Genomic DNA, 18,799 nt, shown 5'->3' with positions numbered 1-18,799 from the left:
CAGGATTGCATCGACCGTTTAACGAAACTGTTGTCTATATCAAGACAATCAATCTCTTTTGACGATATATAACTTGTATTATATTGGAATTGTTCTATAGTGGGGTCGGACTACTTGGGTCCGTGGAATGACCTGGAGTCATCAAGTTAATCAACTCTACTCGCTGAGCAAGACGTCGCTCTCGGCGTTCGGATCCTCCTTCATTCAACCGCATCTCTGCATGTGTGTTCGGAACCACTTTTGGAACTCGCACAGGTATATTATCTTCGTCAACCGCAGCTAGAACGACAGGTCAGAATAAGAGTAATTAATAAGCAAAGAATGATTGACTTACTTATAGTAAAGAAGGCATCGTTGGTAAATTTGGTCTCATTTGTTTGCAGGTTTTCTGTCATCATTGTTAGTGAGTGAAAATCGAGAGGAAAAGAACAGCTTTGAACTGCAACGTACCGGCCTCAACGCTGACGTAGACTTCCATGGAAGATGTGTATGTTCGTGACACGATCGAGCGTATAGTTACAACATCACCAACGTGGGTTGGTGTTATGAATTGGAGCGTATCAATGCTTATCTCGTCGTTAAGCATCCTTATTAAATCGGTCTCTTTGTCTTTAATTCACTTACCTAGCAGTGAGCAAGTAAGCACGGGATAAGCGATTGGCGCTTGCAAGCGCGCATGCTTCCATCCAAGCCATGATTTGACCGCCAAAAGTGATACTTAGCGTGTTGGCGTGCTGCGGCATGACGAGTTCTACGACTTCAGCAAAAGTCGTTTCCATGGGCACTTCAGAAACGGATGGTACCAATCTAGGATCCGTCGAATATCGTCGCTTCTTTGTTAGCCGCTCATCATCAGTTGTTCGAGGTGAGGTGGCCGCAAGTGCAGGATGCTGGCGTATCTCGGCGTTCACCTCTGAACCTCGTTCTTGCAGTCCTTGCGACCAGGTACGCATCAGCTCGCGAATATCACTCAAATCGTCTTGCTGCTTCTTTTTGAATCGAGATTGTCGTCTCTGCTCGGCCATATCGTACCGTTTCTTTTCCAGCTCTGCGTAGGGGACTATCTCTGGTACTCGAATAGGGTTATGCTCCATCATTATCTGCCCGAGATACGTGCGTGGTTTAGGGCGTGGTGATAAGGCTACAAATGTAAGATACGCGTGCGCTACAAAGTATCGCTCCCCGGTGAGCGGCGTCTCTGCTTCCACTTTCACGCCAACCTGCAACGCGACAAGTTAGTTAGAAGATCTTGCAATATACAGGATATCCATCTCTTCTTTTGTTACCTCCATAGAAGTTTTCCAAGACTTGTTGACAGATGCTTGGATAGTCAGCTGTTAAGATAGGAGAGGCGTAGTAAGCTTCTGCGCGTACGATCACGTCTTTGCTGCTTACTATATCACCCATTTTGATAGGGTGCAAAAACGCAACGTCGTCAACGGATCGTGTTACCTAGGAAACAAATATTTAGAAGCTTGGATGTAGCGCATAAGTTGCAAAGTATGTTGGTACCGAAGGTGCAGAAGCATGTCGTTTAGCTGAGATACCGGCAGCAATATCTATCCATCCCAGGATGGTTCCTGCGTTGGCTTGACCCTTTGCAGATATAACGCGTGAGCCACCTGACACCACTAATTAAAACAGTATTTTCTTTCGCTACCTTTACGTTGCAGTGATGAGCAGCAATGATCTCGGTCATCGTCACTCGGCTTGCGTGGGTCGGCTTGGACGCGACCCTGACATTGCCTGCCTCGGTGTAGGGATCAGGCAAAAGACGGAGGACGATCGGTCTCGTAACAAAGATCAAGGCGCGCAGCCAAAGTTCTCGTATCGTTTCATACGCGGTGCGCACCCGCCGTGTAAAAGTCGAGATAGGCATTTCAGTGCAGTAACACAGACGGAAGAGCGGTAATGCATGAATTTTTTCAAGCGTCCAATGATCTCGGATGCCGACTGAGCTATCTATAGAATTTTTGACAGTGTTTTCCACTTTGCCCCAGAAGACGGAAGAGACCATCAACGAAGGAGGGCAAGATCGTCTTCAAGCCTGTTGATTGCTCCAGTCCTTGCAGAAACTCAAACTGTATCTTGCATATCAGTAAACAAGCAACCCAAGTGTTTCTTTTAAATGTAAAGGTCTGGATATTATTGATTCAATGATATATTTCGGAAAGAGTATACGAATAACTATACATGGGAAAGTTCAACCAAGTCCACTACCAATGGATTTGATTTCAAATAGTTTATGCTGTAATCTCTGCTGCGTTTCCAAAGGAAAATCCGTCGCAGATATCAGCGCCGCGTCCGCAAACGAAACCACTGATATGCGAAGATCTCGGTTGATTCGCAAAAGGTTTTGATGCTCGAGGATCAGGTCTGCCATGTATTCCGTAAAGCTGTCGCTAAATGGTGGATTCGCAATATCAAGTACCTTAAAACTTTGATCAGCCTTACACTGGAAATTTTAGCTTCCACAATTTCTGCTTACATTTTGCATAAAGTGTGCAACAGTGCCCTTATCCAATGTCTTTCCTTCCTGCCGCATGTAAATTAAAACCGGTTTCATGTAACCTAATGCTACTAAGTAGACTAGACGCTCGACCCAGGTCTTTTGCAGCGCTATCTGTAACAGAGCATTTTTTTCAGCATTCCTTTTGTTTTTGTCGAAGTGAAGTAACATACCACTTGGATAACTTCAAGACGGAATTTGTGTGTCAAGCCTCTCTTGACAAGCTCGAATATCTTTGATCTTGCCAGTGGATGCTTCTCGGCAATCTCGTCGATTATTGCAAAGGGCATGGGTATTTCCCTTGATTGGTAAAAGTTGTTGAAATAATCAGTTTCGAAAACCTTGTATTCCATAAAGAAGAGAACACCCATGGCTGCCACGGGAGCGCTGTAGATGGAGGAGTTTCTGGTTAAACAAAAATCCAGAACCATAATAACCTAATGTATATAGTTACTTGATGGCCTCTACTAGGTTGACAAGTCCATCCTTGAAATCTTCGCCCCAAGAGGATTGCACGGCATCGTGGAAGTCTTCAAGCATATGTTTTGTTTTAATACTATGCAACTGTGGTCCCTAAAAATCAGTTTAGCACTGTCTTTATACACTTGATGGTTCAGCATACCCCTGGGTCGTCGAATTGCTGGCTAGATGTTGCTTTTGCTAGAATGTATATACACTTGTCGATATCTTCTTTTGATAAAGCTGACGAGGATTCAGGTACTGCAATGGCTCTTAATAATACTTCAATAAGTACTGAGTCGAGGATATATGTGGCTGAGGGTGGTTCTTGCACATTGTAAATATCATAGATCTACATACATAAATAATTGAGTTTTACGTTGTCAGATAGCATAAGAACACAAGTCATTGACCTTATTCAAAGCTGACATATCTAGTTGTTTTGTTTGCTGGATGGTCTTGATAGCATTAGAAAGTTTGGTTGGCATGCCAGTGATGCGTTGCTTTAAAGCAGTAGCAAACTCTTGACTAAATTTCGTTAGGACTTTGTAACGCTACTCCCGTGAATTTTGGAACTTACTGCCCGTGTTCTCTTGCGTATTTCTCGAGTTCTTCAGAAACACGCAGCATTGGTGCGCTGTCATATTGTTCGTATAATCTTCGAAGTAGAACTTGAGCTGTCAAGTAAGACGCTTCGTTTGCGCAACATATTCTCTGGAAAAGTTTGTCAGACAGCTGATTAGAGCAAAATGCTGAACTAGGAAAGCTTACGGCCAATCCAGGCATTTTTTCCTCAAATTCCATTTCATCTTTGGAGTTCATGACATCCGATAATGAGCCATTAAGAATCAGTTTGAAGACCTCGAGGTAGGTGGATGAAGTTCGCAAAGCTGCAACTTCGTCCGGGTAATCCTCTGCAATTCTCTGGATATGCAGATTAGACAGCTTAATATGAATAACAAGTAACAAGCCCATTTACCATCACCGCATGATTCAAAAATTCGCAGTTTGGATGTTTCTCAAGTAAGGTGTATATAAGGTTCCTCCATATCCGATGCTGGATAAAATCGTTGAACCAGTTTTGGGTATTCACCGACTGTGAGAATACGTTACTAATCCATACTGTTGACTTGAAACCTATCTGCCACTTACGTTGCCAAGTTTCGGCATCATTCTTAGATCCATAGCTGTGGGATTGAATTTTTCCAATACAAAGTCTCTCAAGGCTTCAAGCATAAGAGCATTTGCATCCATGCCCAGATGCGTTGCAATAGCAGATACTGCTTCGGCTGCAGCAGGTAAACCGACATATGAACCGCAGAGTATGTCCCTCGCTTCCTCCGGAGAACCACCAGCGTTAAGAAAATTCGTTAGAGCTTTGGCGCACAAGTGTGTATCGAGTACCGCATCTATCACGCAGCATAATCAATGTCTGACACCATTTCGATCAGTCGTTCTAAAGAATACCTGGTTGCGAGAGCGTCGATGCCGCTTCTGCTAAAACCCGATTATGCTGCTTATATAAGTACATTTCAGGGCTTTCTTGTGTTAATTCTACACCTGCAGCAAACATGGCCCGTAGCTTCAAATGCTTACACAGAAGACGCGAAGTTCGAAAAATGTCAGAATCATGCAACCCAATTTTATTCCTTTTTTGCGGCCATTGCTTTAGCTTTCTCTTCTCGATCAATAGTTGCCAACACTTTGCTAGCATTAACGATCTGCACTACATTAATAAACTGCTTTGCAAAGCAGATAGTTCCAGTGACTATCAAAAGTGCCCACCACATTGCTAAAAAGACAAAAGGTTAAGCTGCTGTCTTTAGAAATATCACCTGTGCATTTGACGTACCTGTAACTGGGCCGAAAAATTTCAATACATACAATGCCACGAAGAATAGCTCGTTGCCAGCACACATAATGAAGAGCACGATCTATATCCCAAACAGTCGCAAATATTAAACATCAATCTTCCAGCTTCCGCTTCGTTACAATTTTCCCTTCTTACATTGCTGTTGTAGTAGAGTCGCAAAAACCAATTGTCAGACTCGGACATTTTCTTGTGGCTCGATGCTCCAACTGTCATTGAACTTGGTTTCTTATTTTAGAACTTTGTATCATTTATGCATGAGATGCTTTGAATGCCTCTTACCTGTACATGTGCATGTAATGTGAGCTAAAATCCAAAGATATTAAAAATTGGAAAAGTATCGTCCAGGCGGGGTATTGTATAGATAGAAAGCACAAGAGACAGGTTGTTGTAGACCTAACGTTGGGCCGCCATCTATAGTTAGTAATCTACTACCTCATTTTCTTTTCCAGCTTCCTCAACATACCTATCGGTGACCATATCCAGTACGGCTCCGAACTTGCTACCTATTGTTATTATCCAGGCAATTGGTAAGCAATTTGTCAGCAACCGCGCATATCGAGAACGCACACTGGTCGAAATAACGGGCTGCGTTGCCGTCTACTGCATCCAGCAAGCAGGAAATACAATAGAGTGTTGCACAGACTTTAGGGTGCCATGGCATATAGTACAGTGACAGCGATGCAAGTATGATGCGTGTGTAGCCTATTGAAGAATCGTGTCAGCGTGTGAGATTCTCGAGCGAATGGAGTGAGCATACCAATGATGTTTGGCACAAACAAAAAGACATTGTCAGTGCCTCTGCTTGGCCTTGTGTTGACGTGGTTCATGTGTTGAAGAAAGGTGGAAAAGACAGAGAGAGTGCGAGAGAGACGTGTGGTGTGCTTCAAGCAAAAAGGATTTCAAACCGAGACAAGCATTCACGCGATTTGAATTGGTTCAAATGGGGTAACTCGTCTGCACGTCCCCAAGAAACACTGTTCCACAGAACGGGATTGAAGGAAATACATTTTTGCAGTATCTGATCAAAAAACCATCCTCTTCTTGGCAGTATTTCTGCTGCGAACGTACTCAAAGTGTTACTTAACCGCCATACATACATGCATATATTTCTTAACGATCAGATGGGCGCGGAGGAATGTCCGTTGAGTGTTCTCTCCAGTTAGAAGGGCTTTAAAAATGTTGAAAATGCCAAGATATTTCTAAAGTACACTTCTTGATCAATTTCATCACTGACACATTGCTTTCATCTTATTAAACAGTCATCCAACTATCAGCATCTGAACAAAGTGATAGATCTTCGTCTTGTATCACCTATGCGAGACACGCACGTATTTTTGAGCATGAAAGTAGCATCGCCACCACTGTGCAACACAGTTCTATTGGCTCCCTTTCAATTCAGCACGGCCGATTTATGTATTTACAAGAAGATCCTACCCTTCATTTGTCCAATGTGTACAAGAAAGCATTTTGTAGGAGACTAAGAATGCCTGAATTACTCAGCATCGAAAGTGCATGTAGCTCCGTACGTTTGACCTCGTATGACAGCTTTTTGTAGTTAGGCTAATTAGCTTTACCTGCCGGAACCATTTTCACATGATTGGATATCTTACCTTCTACCCGTAGCTCGACCTCTCCAAAGTACATCTTTATAGTTAGATCAACTTTCTCCCCTTCCATAACTCCAGGGAGAATAGGCATAGGTATTGTAAAGTTTGCAACGCGCCGCACGCCAGGTCCCTGAGTGTATCGAGGCTGCTCTTGGGTATCTGCTGCGAATAAAGTGCAGGTGGTGTGATGTGGGTAGTAGGCATAGAAATCTTTGGATACACAGCTGTCAATGTCTACAGGTAACGTTGAATTAGATTATGGTCAAATTGGATCCTAGGGTAGCTGACAATCCTGTGTCTACTAACCTAGAGGTTCACCTTTGTTCACATAGACTGAGAACCGATGATCGCAGCGGACACTGCCGTCTTCACGAATAATCTTGAAGCTGGGAGGATCGACGCCTTCCTCAAACGTGGTCGTTGTATCAATACCATACCAGCAGCGAGGGACACGAGTGGTGACAACACGCGGATTAAGTCCAAAGTAGACCGCTCCTCGGACAACTGCCAACTCACACCGTGGGGGAACGGCTACTTGACCTACGCGTGATATAAAAACTTGCTGGACGCGCTCGAACCGAATCCACCCACCAGAAATATTGCTTGCAATGTCTGTGCCTTTACCAGCTGCTCCTCAATCAGTGCTAAGACTTCTTTTATCACCGGTTCAAAGACATCGTTTCGAAGCTCTTCAGCCTTCAGACATAAAGTGCCATCCACAATACCGATCTCGGAGTTGTTGAGAGAACTCAAATTCATGGATGCTGGTATCAAGATATACTGATCGCCGTCTCCGTCAAACTGCGGCTTGATAGTGTCGACAAATTGGTCCATCATCGTCTCAAACGCAGATGCCGGGATCGATGATAAATAGTCCCTGAATTTCCGTTTTAACAGTTTTCGCATCCTACGATCCAGAAACACGGAACCACATGATTGACCGTGTCCATGTGTGCATTCTCGAAGCTTGCGACCAGAGCGTTCATCAACTTCAAAAACGATTAAATCGACAGTGCCGCCTAAACAAATGGAATATTTGTTAGGATGCAAAGTTTCACAGTGTCTGAATATGACTGTAAATCTTTCACCTCCAGCATCGCATATCATAAATCGATCGCCGTGTCTCAGGTTGAACTGGTCGCATTTCTTCTCGCAGTAAAGAACAGCTGCCTCGGGCTCAGAGATAAGCATGAGTCTGTCCCGGTGATCCGTCTCAGATATTAATCCTGCGCGGATAGCAGCTTCTCGCATCGTATTTTTCGCTTTTTCACTCCACATTGCTGGGACTGTGAGACACTAGTAGGATTGTTGGGACCATTAGTCTATTGACCGACAAATATCTCGCCTCTGAATGCGTATTATCCTTACATATCGAAATTGTTCTTGGGAGTAATGTTTTGCAAATCCCTTCTTAAGTTCTCCAACTACGTGGTCGTGAAAAACGCGCAAATAATCGGCGATAGCGTCCACAATAGTTAAGCCGTTAGGAAGGGGAGGCAGTTCTTTGGCGATATTTTCATCCAAATACAATTTATACTGCTTCAAAAGGACCGAATTGCGTGCTGTGGGGCGCTGCATTTCGAGCCGAGCAGCGTTGCCCCACTGGCTCAGCTCTTTTGATGTGCCGTTGTAGTAATTAAGTGTAGGTATCTATGTAACAAATGAGTCGATCCTGACTGACTTTTGCTTGGCAAATATCCATCTACCTTTGGATAAACGCTGCTAAATTTCGGCCTGCGAGTATTTTTCACAGAGTAACGTCAAACGTGAAGGTCCCGACTGCAAACTGCGATCAACTGTTTACCATTTGACAATATCAATCACTTCATCGTTCTGTGCGAATGCATAGGAGCAGCCTGAGTAAGTTGTCCCTAAAGAACACTCGAGTTAGTCAAGATAATAGCAAGTACAAGCAACGGGTGCTGGCTGGCACGCACCAAAGTCAATGCCAATGACCACCGGGTACTTTTGGACGTCAAAGGACGACAATGTCATTGTGAGAACCAAGAGCTTTCTGTCACTTCGCTCAACGAGGGAAAACCGTCAGTAATTGCATGTGCTACAAGCTCTCACACAGCCTCATTCGACTTCCAATAAGGTTCAAATGAACAGGCCACAGGATCAGCATCCGTAGCATTCGATATTGCTACCTTGGCGTACAATAAGGAATAGATTACACTTTTTCCAAGCTATTATCAATGTCGTCTAATTATACTTGAGAGTACTGGATAGTGTTAAAGTGAAAACTTTGATAATGTTGTAGGTTATCATGGACTACTTAAGACTCTGCCTTGGCAAGACTTACCTGTCCAAATGCATGCTATAATCCGATCATTCGGCAAAATCCCTTCATCAATTAGTATCCCTGATGGATCGCAGAGCTTGTCGTGGTAATAATTGAATCCGTTTATGCAAATGATCATAAGAGTCAATATGCCGAAGAAGAATGAGAAGATCGCGCCAATTTCTTCCCCGCAGCCTGACTTGATTGCTGTTTTGACAAGTCCTTTTCAGAATGACGAGTGCGGCGGTGCCCACGATCAGACGACTTGACGAGACAGTAGTTAATCGCATCGCGGCAGGCGAGGTAAACCCGGTCGTCTGTTTCCGAGATCGCCGTTTCTCTCTCTCTCTGCTAATGCGCCGTTGGTCCTGACAGATCATTCACAGACCAGCAAGCGCTCTGAAAGAATTGATTGAAAATTCGCTGGATGCTGGTTCTACACAGATACAAATATTGGTGAAAGACGGCGGATTAAAGCTGCTGCAAATCCAGGATAACGGGCATGGCATTAGAGTATGGATCAGGCTTGTATGTGGTTTAAAGGATCACTTTTAACATAATTTCAGGAGGCAGACTTGCCGATTGTGTGCGAAAGATTCACGACAAGCAAGCTGAGCAAATTTGAAGATTTGAACAAGATTGCCACTTATGGGTTTCGAGGCGAGGCACTCGCTAGTATATCACACATAGCACATGTCACTATAACGACCAAAACAGCCGATTCAAAATGCGCATTCAGAGCCACGTACTCTGACGGGAAACTGGTGCCTCCACGTCCCGGGCAGTCCGCAGCACCGAAGCCTTGTGCTGGGAATAACGGTACACAAATCACTGCATGTATCCAGATTCAAATAAGAATAATCTATGTCGGATTTTTGCTGATACGTTGATTTATTGTTAGGCAGAGGATCTTTTCTACAATGTGCCAACACGACGAAAGGCCATCAGATCACCCAGTGAAGAGTATCGATTGATACTGGATGTTGTTAATCGTTATGCTATTCACAATGCCTCCGTGAGCTTTGTATGCCGACGGGTATGTTTGGCACTGGTCTAGTGTTTACATTCGCTTACAGTTTCATATGTGTAGCACGGGAACACTTCTGCAGATGTACAAACATCACAGACAGCCACAACTATTGACAACATACGACAAATTTACGGCAGCAGCCTGGCAACAGAGCTGATCTACGTGGAGCATGAAGATCAAGCGTTAGAATTCAAAATGAGCGCGTATATATCTAATCCAAACTACAGTGAGAAGCGCATTGCGTTTCTCCTTTTTATTAATCGTAAGTCTCATCAAGTGCATACAGTCTATACTTTGCTATTCACACGGGGTCAGATCGGCTCGTCGAAAGTAACAACCTCAAGCGGATGCTTGATAATGTCTACAGTCCGCTTCTGCCAAAAGGAACCCATCCCTTTGTGTATCTAAGCTTAGAACTCAAGCCTCAAAATGTGGATGTAAATGTGCATCCAACAAAGAGAGAGGTAAGCATTTACCAACCCAGAATTTGGAAGGGATACCCACCACGTAAATCTTTTCAAAAAAAAAAGGTCCATTTTCTCAATGAAGACCGGATCGCGGAAGCCATAGCCGATGTGCTACAAGAAAAGCTATCCACTGCCAATGAATCCAGGACCTTTCTTACGCAGGTAAAATTACGCAAAAGAAAAGTAGCAAAGCGTGGTGTTAATCCCCTTTAAAGACATTGCTGCCCATGGCTCCGCCATCAATAGCAGCAGCAAGCTCATCGGCAGCAGCAACGACGGAAGCAACAGAGGGCAACAAGGAGCCAAGAAAGGTGGCTGCTTATAACAAAGTACGCACGGACAGTAGGACACAGACATTGGATGTTTTCATGCGTAAACCGCAAATGCAAACATCTGCGGTTGCGAGCTCATCTGGAACATCTGTTGAGAGGTATGTATCATATTACACTGGTGGTTTCGTAACGCTCTGCTTACATTGCCGTTGAACAGCACGATGGCATCTGAGAGACGTATGCGGATCACTGTAAATTTGACAAGCGTTTTAAACTTAAGAAAAGATGTCAAGTCATCGGAAGATCCAGGTACTTCTATATCTTTGCTGCTGTTCCTTTGCAATTTTACGCTGATGCAAACTTGCAGCGCTTACGGCGATTTTGAGGAAGCATACTTTCGTCGGATTTGTGGACGATGTTATGGCATTGATACAACACGAACGGGAACTGTATATTGTAAACTACGCCGTCGTTAGGTACGTTAGCTGTACGTGCAGTCAATGCCTTTGTGAGTGTAACATTACATTTCTTAGCGAGGAACTATTTTATCAAATCACACTTAACGACTTTGCCAACTTTGGGCGCATCAAACTTTCAGAAGCTGTACCTATTTACGACTGCATTAAATTGGCGCTAGATATTGAAGAACAACTGGACGGCTTACCTAAAAATTTGCGTTCCAAGGAGGAAGTTGCACAGGTAAGCAACAATCTTATGCCTAAAAATCACCCAGAAGATTTAATGTAGTGCATAAAGGCGATTACAGACATTCTTATCCAGAAACGAGAAATGCTGGAAAAGTACTTTACAATGGATGTTAGCGAGGACGGCCGACTCTGTAGTATTCCCATGCTCCTCAAGGACTATGTCCCAACGTTGGACAGACTGCCCTTGTTTCTACTCCGTCTTGGAACTGAAGTAAGCTCTAACGGCTTTTCACTTTATGGATTGTGTATTGCTAAACCAGAAGATCTTAGGTGAACTGGGAAACAGAATTTGAATGCTTCAAGTCACTGACAAGAGAAATTGCAATATTCTACAGTGCATCTCCACCGGCAGAGCCTCCGTCAGCCGCAGACAAAAATGTGGATCTGTACAAACAAGAACATGATCGATATCGGTGGCAGGTGCAGCATCTGATATTTCCTCGGCTGAAAACGCAGTTCTTTGCCACCAAATCCTTGTCGAAAGCTCCGGACGGTGGCAAGTACATTATACCCATCGCTAGTCTTCCTGAATTGTATAAAATTTTCGAAAGATGCTGAATTCTTCCTCCCATGAAAACAAGTGTACATATCAACAGTAAATGAGATTTATTATCGTCTATGTTACATTATCGGGCGACTGTCCTCGGCGGGTATTGCCTCGGCGCGTTCCTTTAGCCGGGGCAATGAAACATGGTCAATAAACGGATTCCAATATCAATAACCATGTGCGACGGGGCATCAGGACGAGCTATCCTTTTCTTATGGATTGAACAGCAGGCTGAATATCGTGACAGCAGGATAGCAGCAAATGCACAGCCATCCTCCGGCTCAACAAATTCCTATGCCTGTGAATGCTCGAGCTAGAGAAACCAGCACACGCCAGCGACGCATAGCACTGACTGTGCTCGTTCTCCAAAACACGCTTCTCGTCCTAATGATGCGACAATCGCGATCCACATGTAAACCCGATCAAGCGCTCTACAATCCGGCGACGGCCGTGTTTCTCTCGGAAGTCCTCAAAACCATATTTTGTTTCGCAACTGTGAGATACAAGCGACTTGGTGGCGCTGTGAGCTGGAACAGTAGTTGGAGAAACGAAGTAACACAGATGCTTATCCCCTCTGCACTCTACGCCGTGCAGAACAACTTGCTGTACATTGCACTGAGTAACCTGGAAGCGGCTACTTTTCAAATAACTTATCAGCTCAAGATCCTCTCAACTGCAATTTTCTCAGTTATCCTTCTAAACCGCAAAATCACTCGAAAAAACTGGATTGCATTGATACTATTAATGCTGGGTGTGACGCTGGTGCAGACACAGACAGCAACGACGGATGTCGCTTCATCGTCAAGCAACGATAAACCTCTGTTGGGCCTAGTAGCAGTCTTGGCCTGCTGCGTATCTTCAGGGTTTGCAGGCTGCTACTTTGAAAAATCACTGAAGACGTCCGATACATCTATGTGGGTACGCAACATCCAGCTCGGTCTATGCAGCCTAGTCTTTTCAGCAGCAGGACTGCTCGTGAACGACTGGGCATTACTCAGGAGCAATGGATTCTTTTACGGATATAATGGACTTGTTTGGCTCGTCATTTGCAACCAGGCTGCTGGTGGACTGATAGTTGCATCTGTCGTCAAATATGCGGACAGTATACTCAAGGCATTCGCGACCAGCATCTCCATTCTGCTTTCTAGCTGTATCAGCTACTACTTATTCGATTTTCGAGTAACATGGACCTTTGCTCTGGGCGCAGCTATAGTGCTATACGCGACTTACTTGTATGGCAAACCAGAACAAGTCACGATATCCTCTGGAAAGTATCTGTAATGCCCGCCTGTAATATTTAAACAATTTGTGTTCGTTTGCTGTAATTTGTCCATATGTATATAGAACGCTGTAAAGTATTGCTCTGTAACGAGTCACTATTGACAGACACATGGATTTGAAAACTCCCTCATTGTTTACTAGAAAGATAAGTAATGATGTACTATTGAGTGATGCTGTATTGATCTGAATTACATAACGACGCAGCATGAATTGGTCTTCTTGGCTGTCTTGTAAAACATTTTGGATTGGCTAGACAAAGCTTCAGATCTATCGACAAGAGAGTCCAGCTTCGCCATACACGATAAGCATATGTTATTTAATACGGAATAAATGCATCAAAATGTTACCTTTTCTCCGCGCTGTAATACAGACTCGATCGTTTTGTGCTATAGTGTAGCATGTCAGCTGCAACGAATGAGATGAGCCAAATCCCAGACCTACCAAGATGGCGGTGGTTTCATCCAGTTCATTCTGAACACGCATAATAGTATCGGCTTGCTTCGGTTCTTGGTATTTCGTAATATACTCTGCTAGCTCGGGATACTGTACTGGAGGATTCCAGTTGGTAGCGGGAAATTTGACAAGAAATTCATCTAGTATCTTGTTGAGAAGAGAGAATGCCACCCTTGAAGGATATTCTTTGTCACTAATAATGACCCCGATTGGTCCTCGGGGATGACTGTAGGTATGCGCCAGGTTATCTATGCATAAAAACGATCGGTATTAAGGACTATAATAGAGTCTCCACAGTAACATACTTTCGCTTTCGACACTCTGTCGCTGTCCAGGTGCAGTGCGCTCGGCTATGGTTGTGGCACAAAAATTCATAAACTCCTGGACACTGTAGCATAAGAGCGGATCAAGAAGCGTTGTTCTATCAGCCTGGGGCTTGGCAAAGGCACTCTCTAGCACAATGAGAAATTACCTGCCGCGCTGAAAGAATCCAAAGCTAGAAAGGTCATACTGCGATGCAAGTATTTCTGCTTTCTCTTGTCCTTTCTTTAGAATCAAAATCCCATACAACTTCATCCTTCTTGTGGAAGTAAGCAAACCCGAAAGCCAGCGAGGAGACAGGTTCGCCAGTTTCACTCCGCTTTGGACTTTTCTGTCCGCACCCACATAGAAACGCATATACATAACACCTTTCCACGAACATGCAAGACAAGGCAAGCTCGTATCTTTCCTGAAATCACTTAACACTTCTAACACTATATATGACAGCAAGATCAAGCTCCAGCTCGGCAGATTGAATTAGCGCCAGATCACGAATTCCGATTCGAAGTCGAGTTTGACAAACGCGTACACATCAAAGTAAGTAAAGATCTTCGTGCACCAGCTTAGATCAGAACATAATAAAGCCTTGGATCGCTTATTGGGATACTCTCGCACATTTTAGTTATTGAAAGGTACTGGTGAGATATTCGGCACAGAGTTAGCTGTGGGCGTCGAATATACATTCAGTGGTCGAAAAGCTGCTGTTTATACATGGCATGGATGTGTACTGGAGATATCCTTTTTCCATTTTCTTCATTTTTTCTGCAATATTTGCTTTGTGCTCCATGAAGAAAAGCTATCATCCTTGACTTATAGCTGGTAATACGTTAGAGGAGACTTTTTGGTGGAATATACTGCAACGGAAACACCGATGACCAGTTATTTAAATGCACACTTGGCATTACAACAACTGAGAGAAACTGCGAGAGTAAATGGTGATCAAGGCCCAAGGGTACGAGTAATTACAAGCGCCAAGCGACGACTGGAGATATTTACAATTTTGCGTAGATACTAGTTGTAGGGCCTCACGACGTTGGTAAGACTTCTGTCTGCAAGATTCTAGTTAGCTACGCTTTGAGACAAGGTGAAAAGCCCTTTTACGTATCGTTGGACTCGTCTGAGGTAATCATGTCTATCCGTTTTATATGGATCCATCCTGCTGATACAAGGCTAGGGCTCAATCACTATGCCTGGTACTGTGACAGCAACGTGCATCAGCCATATCATCGACATTGAGGAAGGATTTGGTTCATCAGCAACTACAGCGGCCTCGCTTGGCTCGTCTATGCTGCCATTAGCATATTACTATGGTCACGAAAGCCCAAGCGAAAATGTCAAACTATACAAACTCACGGTATCACGGTTAGCATACGCCGTAAAGTCTCGTCTCACAGCTGACGAAGAGAGTCGTCCTTCTGGATGCATAATTGATACGGCGGGTCTTATCGATCAGGTCGGCTACGATCTGATACAACATACTGTTTATGAATTCTCAGGTACAGTCTGCATGCTAATGCCATCCATCGACGAGCAGTTTCTTACGACTTTGCAACACGAATAGTCAATGTCATCATTGTTCTCGGACATGAACGTCTATACAGTGATATGTTACGAATGTGGAAAGAGAAACCCCATGTATCGGTTGTCAAGCTGACAAAATCTGGTGGAGTCGTTGAACGCGATCGACAATATCTCACTCAACTCCAACGGAACAAAATTCACGAATACTTTTATGGCACTCCCAAAGGCGACCTTTCACCATACTCTATGCTTGTAAACTTTAGCGATGTAACGATATGGCGAGCAGGAGAAGCGCTGGCTCCCTCTTCAGCTTTGCCACTAGGCATGGATAGTGCTGTTACAGAGACACAGCTTGTTAAAGTAGATAGTTACGAGATGTGCTTGCACTCTATATTAGCTATCCTGAGCGCAGAAAGTCAAGAAAGCGAAGGGAAGCTGCTGGAAAGCAATATCATTGGTTTTATATACGTGTATGTTGGGATACACGGGTTCAATTTCTCCCAATCCTTTGTTGCTAACTACTACAAATTATATACGATCTAGATCCGATGTGGATGAGGCAAAGCAAAAATTAACCATTTTATCACCTGCACCAGGGAGACTTCCCCGGCGCCATTTGCTAATGGGATCCTTCAAGTGGATGGAGACTTAACCCTGGACTTTAGAGAGGAATTCTTAATATCTCAAGATGTTATAATTAATTCTGATGATATAACATAGTAGAGATGCACAAAGGAATTTTTTTCATTTGTTATTAAATAACTTCGATGAGATGAGCACTACGTATGACTGTACCTATTTTTCGACACTAGATTAGAGGCTTTGGATATTCGTTGGAGTTGTACGAACGTCTAATATTTCAGGATCTTTAATTATATATTTGTTTACAGTCTACCGCCTTCTATCAATATGACCATTTATCGAGCAGTGACATGGGAAAATGTACTATTGGGAAAACTATACTATCGCATTCTGACAAATTACCAATTGTCTTGAGAATTAAGCTATCGATACTCTTAAATATTTAATCAGATTCCGTTCGGTTTCCTCTGCTCGGCAACTGAGAAGGTTGATGTCCGCAGTATACACGTCGAAATATCGTCTCAAGTACGTACAGTCCGCACTCGCTATAGTAATGCTCGCTTTAGTGATAAGCTCGATAAAATTATCATAATGATGGACTCCCAAGATGATCAAAATAGCGAGCGCGAACTATGACTAAGTGAGCGCCACCGTATTCTCCGAGGGTTCAGACTAATTTGTAGATATTTGCTGCAAAGAAATGTGATTGACTTACAAAACCGAGTTGTCTCAAGGTGCAACCTCTGGGAGGAAAAGTAAACTTTTCATTTGTAGCCTATGCTGCTATCAATGGGACCGCTGAATAACATCTGATGGTATTTCTAAGGTACATATTCGTGATTCCAGAATTATTTTATACAACGTAAGGGATGGACCAGCTTATTTCATCGTAATTTAGTAAGGTAGCTTAAGGAGGAAACGTTTCCACTACTTCATTATAATATACAGTACCCTCGGATCAAGAATCTGTCGCATAAATGCTGCACATAATTGCACTATATTATATGTTTGCGACGCTAAAAGACAGACTACAAATTTAAGGAATGGAGAAAGACACAAATGAATTCACCTCGGTGAACTTTGCACAGGCCAAAGGCAATTGCATAGTAGCCTTCAAGATCTGGGGTTTTGCATCAAATAGGATTGACGTGATCCACGATATCATAACTGACTGAAGGGATAACACTGTGAGGTCAGCATTTGGCAATGAAAACAAACATTCTATATTCCTACGGTTTCATCGGAATAAGCATTTGCATGCAAGAGATGTCTTGGGAAAAACAGCATTAGGGGGTTCAGCTTTAGAATATATAAATGTGAACGAAACATATGCTTTCCAGATTTACTCATCTTCTGGTGTATTAATCATGAAAGCAACCTTCGCTGTGGTTTTCCCTTTTGTCTTGGCTCTTGCCGCCCTGTCGCATGCAGAAGAAACTGCAGCATCGGATGCCATCCAAGCCATGCAGTACTGTGTCAAATTGGACCCTATCTTAAAACTCTAATAACATAATATTCTCGGGTTTCATAGTCGCGGCCACAGGCACGGTCATGGAGACGGATATGACCATGACCACGATCACGGCCACAAGCACGGCCACAAGCACGGCCACGGAGATGGCCACGACCACGACTACGACGACCACGGACATGGTCATGGATGGGGAGACCACGATGGCCACTGAGAAGCAGCAGCAGCAGCAAACTGCCAATATATATTCTTTCAAAGGATATAATGATAATGCTGCAATTACAATAAACGCTACAGTTTTGAAAAGTCCCATAAATCTTTTTTCCTAGTGCTGAATTCATAGTGATACACTTTCTTTTCGTTTTCGTGTCTTGGGTCGTCTGAAGGATCTGAGCATTGATATGGATGCTGGCGCATGTAGCTGCAAACGTTGCTCTGCCGCCGAACGTCTTCGAGGTATCGCATGGCATGTAGTAATTCTCGCTCCCCGTGCATGCGAAAAGATTCTGAATAATGTTCAAATTCATAGACATGGATAGCGTTGTAAGGCTGTAATCTTGCTTTCTTCCTTGAATCATCAAGTAAGATTGTATTGGTAGCATCGTAGCATCCACCTTGGAACCCTCGCCATACAATGTCCATGTCTTTTACTGTCGATACATTCCTGACATAGTCTTCATGGGTGAATCCAAAGTGCGTCCGATCCCATATAAGTGCCAGTTGCTTTCGATAATCTCCAAACAATTGGCACATATTATCCACAGACTTGGGCATTGCTGAGCTCCATACCATCACGGTAAAATAGCGAAAGATATAATGAAGGAACTCATCTTGATAGGGTCGCACAAACATGCCTGTTTTTTTGTGCGTTCTTGACACGAGCGTACCGTTGAGGTCCAAGATAAGTAGTTTCTTATGTTCATCGGGATCCTTCAGCAATGAGGAAGGCTGCAAGGAAGTCTCGATGTACCTCTTAGCGATTTCGGTACCGTGGAATCCTGACGTTGCGGCAATTTCATTCGATTGATCCCGGCGAGCGGCTGGCAACGGAATGATGCTTTTCTTTATCCGGTTTTCGACAATCTCCATGCCTTTTTGCCTATAAAATGCCATAGTCATGGAAGGAGATATTGGATTCTTCTTTCAAATCTGCAGTAATAAGCAATCTTGTTGGCGCATCTTATCCAGACCACTGAGAGCTTCAACTAACCTTGCAACGAAATACAAAGTATCTCCTCTCCAGTCTCAGCTGTCTCAATAACTGTCATCGGGAATGCCACCAATAAACTTCGATGTAAATGCTCCGTTATTGCATCTATTAGTAACAACCTCGCCAAAATACACGAAATATTTTAATTGCTTGCTCAAAGGTATAGGAAGCACCAATAAAATGCATATTTCCCAGATAATGCTTA

General features: G+C 43.6%; 10 protein-coding genes across 10 annotated transcripts; 4 read left to right on the top strand and 6 right to left on the bottom strand.

Moving 5' to 3' along the window:
* Positions 1-94: 94 nt before the first annotated feature.
* Positions 95-1,879, bottom strand: VTP01DRAFT_7647 (uncharacterized protein; the record flags this gene model as incomplete). Its single annotated transcript, XM_069386681.1, has 8 exons — positions 95-279; positions 335-388; positions 451-566; positions 625-1,220; positions 1,287-1,334; positions 1,396-1,452; positions 1,513-1,596; positions 1,661-1,879. The coding sequence occupies 8 exons, from the start codon at positions 1,877-1,879 to the stop codon at positions 95-97; spliced, it is 1,359 nt and encodes a 452-aa protein (XP_069242112.1).
* A 324-nt stretch (positions 1,880-2,203) lies between these two features.
* On the bottom strand, positions 2,204-4,541 carry VTP01DRAFT_7646 (uncharacterized protein; the record flags this gene model as incomplete). The annotated part of the gene is made up of 11 exons (XM_069386680.1): positions 2,204-2,431; positions 2,489-2,623; positions 2,683-2,896; positions 2,964-3,082; positions 3,132-3,320; positions 3,382-3,496; positions 3,549-3,682; positions 3,740-3,892; positions 3,948-4,064; positions 4,121-4,377; positions 4,436-4,541. The coding sequence occupies 11 exons, from the start codon at positions 4,539-4,541 to the stop codon at positions 2,204-2,206; spliced, it is 1,767 nt and encodes a 588-aa protein (XP_069242111.1).
* A 70-nt stretch (positions 4,542-4,611) lies between these two features.
* VTP01DRAFT_7645 (uncharacterized protein) lies at positions 4,612-5,668 on the bottom strand (the record flags this gene model as incomplete). Its single annotated transcript, XM_069386679.1, has 7 exons — positions 4,612-4,760; positions 4,821-4,902; positions 4,977-5,058; positions 5,121-5,234; positions 5,305-5,344; positions 5,409-5,543; positions 5,599-5,668. 7 exons carry the CDS (start codon positions 5,666-5,668, stop codon positions 4,612-4,614), a joined length of 672 nt encoding a protein of 223 aa, XP_069242110.1.
* A 665-nt stretch (positions 5,669-6,333) lies between these two features.
* Positions 6,334-8,443, bottom strand: VTP01DRAFT_7644 (uncharacterized protein; the record flags this gene model as incomplete). Its single annotated transcript, XM_069386678.1, has 9 exons — positions 6,334-6,386; positions 6,452-6,682; positions 6,755-6,988; positions 7,036-7,467; positions 7,537-7,744; positions 7,817-8,098; positions 8,155-8,182; positions 8,253-8,319; positions 8,386-8,443. 9 exons carry the CDS (start codon positions 8,441-8,443, stop codon positions 6,334-6,336), a joined length of 1,593 nt encoding a protein of 530 aa, XP_069242109.1.
* Positions 8,444-8,963: 520 nt separating this feature from the next.
* On the top strand, positions 8,964-11,766 carry VTP01DRAFT_7643 (uncharacterized protein; the record flags this gene model as incomplete). Its single annotated transcript, XM_069386677.1, has 13 exons — positions 8,964-9,035; positions 9,108-9,245; positions 9,299-9,565; positions 9,634-9,768; positions 9,823-10,024; positions 10,078-10,226; positions 10,293-10,391; positions 10,445-10,659; positions 10,719-10,810; positions 10,869-10,977; positions 11,035-11,200; positions 11,258-11,419; positions 11,479-11,766. 13 exons carry the CDS (start codon positions 8,964-8,966, stop codon positions 11,764-11,766), a joined length of 2,094 nt encoding a protein of 697 aa, XP_069242108.1.
* A 250-nt stretch (positions 11,767-12,016) lies between these two features.
* VTP01DRAFT_7642 (uncharacterized protein) lies at positions 12,017-13,036 on the top strand (the record flags this gene model as incomplete). The annotated part of the gene is made up of 1 exon (XM_069386676.1): positions 12,017-13,036. One exon carries the CDS (start codon positions 12,017-12,019, stop codon positions 13,034-13,036), a length of 1,020 nt encoding a protein of 339 aa, XP_069242107.1.
* Positions 13,037-13,224: 188 nt separating this feature from the next.
* Positions 13,225-14,065, bottom strand: VTP01DRAFT_7641 (uncharacterized protein; the record flags this gene model as incomplete). Its single annotated transcript, XM_069386675.1, has 5 exons — positions 13,225-13,323; positions 13,384-13,422; positions 13,478-13,737; positions 13,795-13,877; positions 13,962-14,065. 5 exons carry the CDS (start codon positions 14,063-14,065, stop codon positions 13,225-13,227), a joined length of 585 nt encoding a protein of 194 aa, XP_069242106.1.
* A 125-nt stretch (positions 14,066-14,190) lies between these two features.
* On the top strand, positions 14,191-15,983 carry VTP01DRAFT_7640 (uncharacterized protein; the record flags this gene model as incomplete). The annotated part of the gene is made up of 8 exons (XM_069386674.1): positions 14,191-14,202; positions 14,258-14,347; positions 14,433-14,543; positions 14,637-14,762; positions 14,819-14,932; positions 14,985-15,306; positions 15,372-15,801; positions 15,875-15,983. 8 exons carry the CDS (start codon positions 14,191-14,193, stop codon positions 15,981-15,983), a joined length of 1,314 nt encoding a protein of 437 aa, XP_069242105.1.
* Positions 15,984-17,280: 1,297 nt separating this feature from the next.
* Positions 17,281-17,598, top strand: VTP01DRAFT_7639 (uncharacterized protein; the record flags this gene model as incomplete). The annotated part of the gene is made up of 2 exons (XM_069386672.1): positions 17,281-17,381; positions 17,445-17,598. The coding sequence occupies 2 exons, from the start codon at positions 17,281-17,283 to the stop codon at positions 17,596-17,598; spliced, it is 255 nt and encodes an 84-aa protein (XP_069242104.1).
* Positions 17,599-17,675: 77 nt separating this feature from the next.
* Positions 17,676-18,503, bottom strand: VTP01DRAFT_7638 (uncharacterized protein; the record flags this gene model as incomplete). The annotated part of the gene is made up of 1 exon (XM_069386671.1): positions 17,676-18,503. One exon carries the CDS (start codon positions 18,501-18,503, stop codon positions 17,676-17,678), a length of 828 nt encoding a protein of 275 aa, XP_069242103.1.
* Between the last annotated feature and the right edge of the window lie 296 nt (positions 18,504-18,799).

This window comes from Rhizomucor pusillus (genome assembly GCF_041956525.1).
Source record: "Rhizomucor pusillus strain CBS 183.67 unplaced genomic scaffold VTP01scaffold_4, whole genome shotgun sequence".
NCBI classification, from domain to species: Eukaryota; Fungi; Mucoromycota; class Mucoromycetes; order Mucorales; family Lichtheimiaceae; genus Rhizomucor; species Rhizomucor pusillus.
This window is presented reverse-complemented; position numbering and strand designations above follow the sequence as displayed.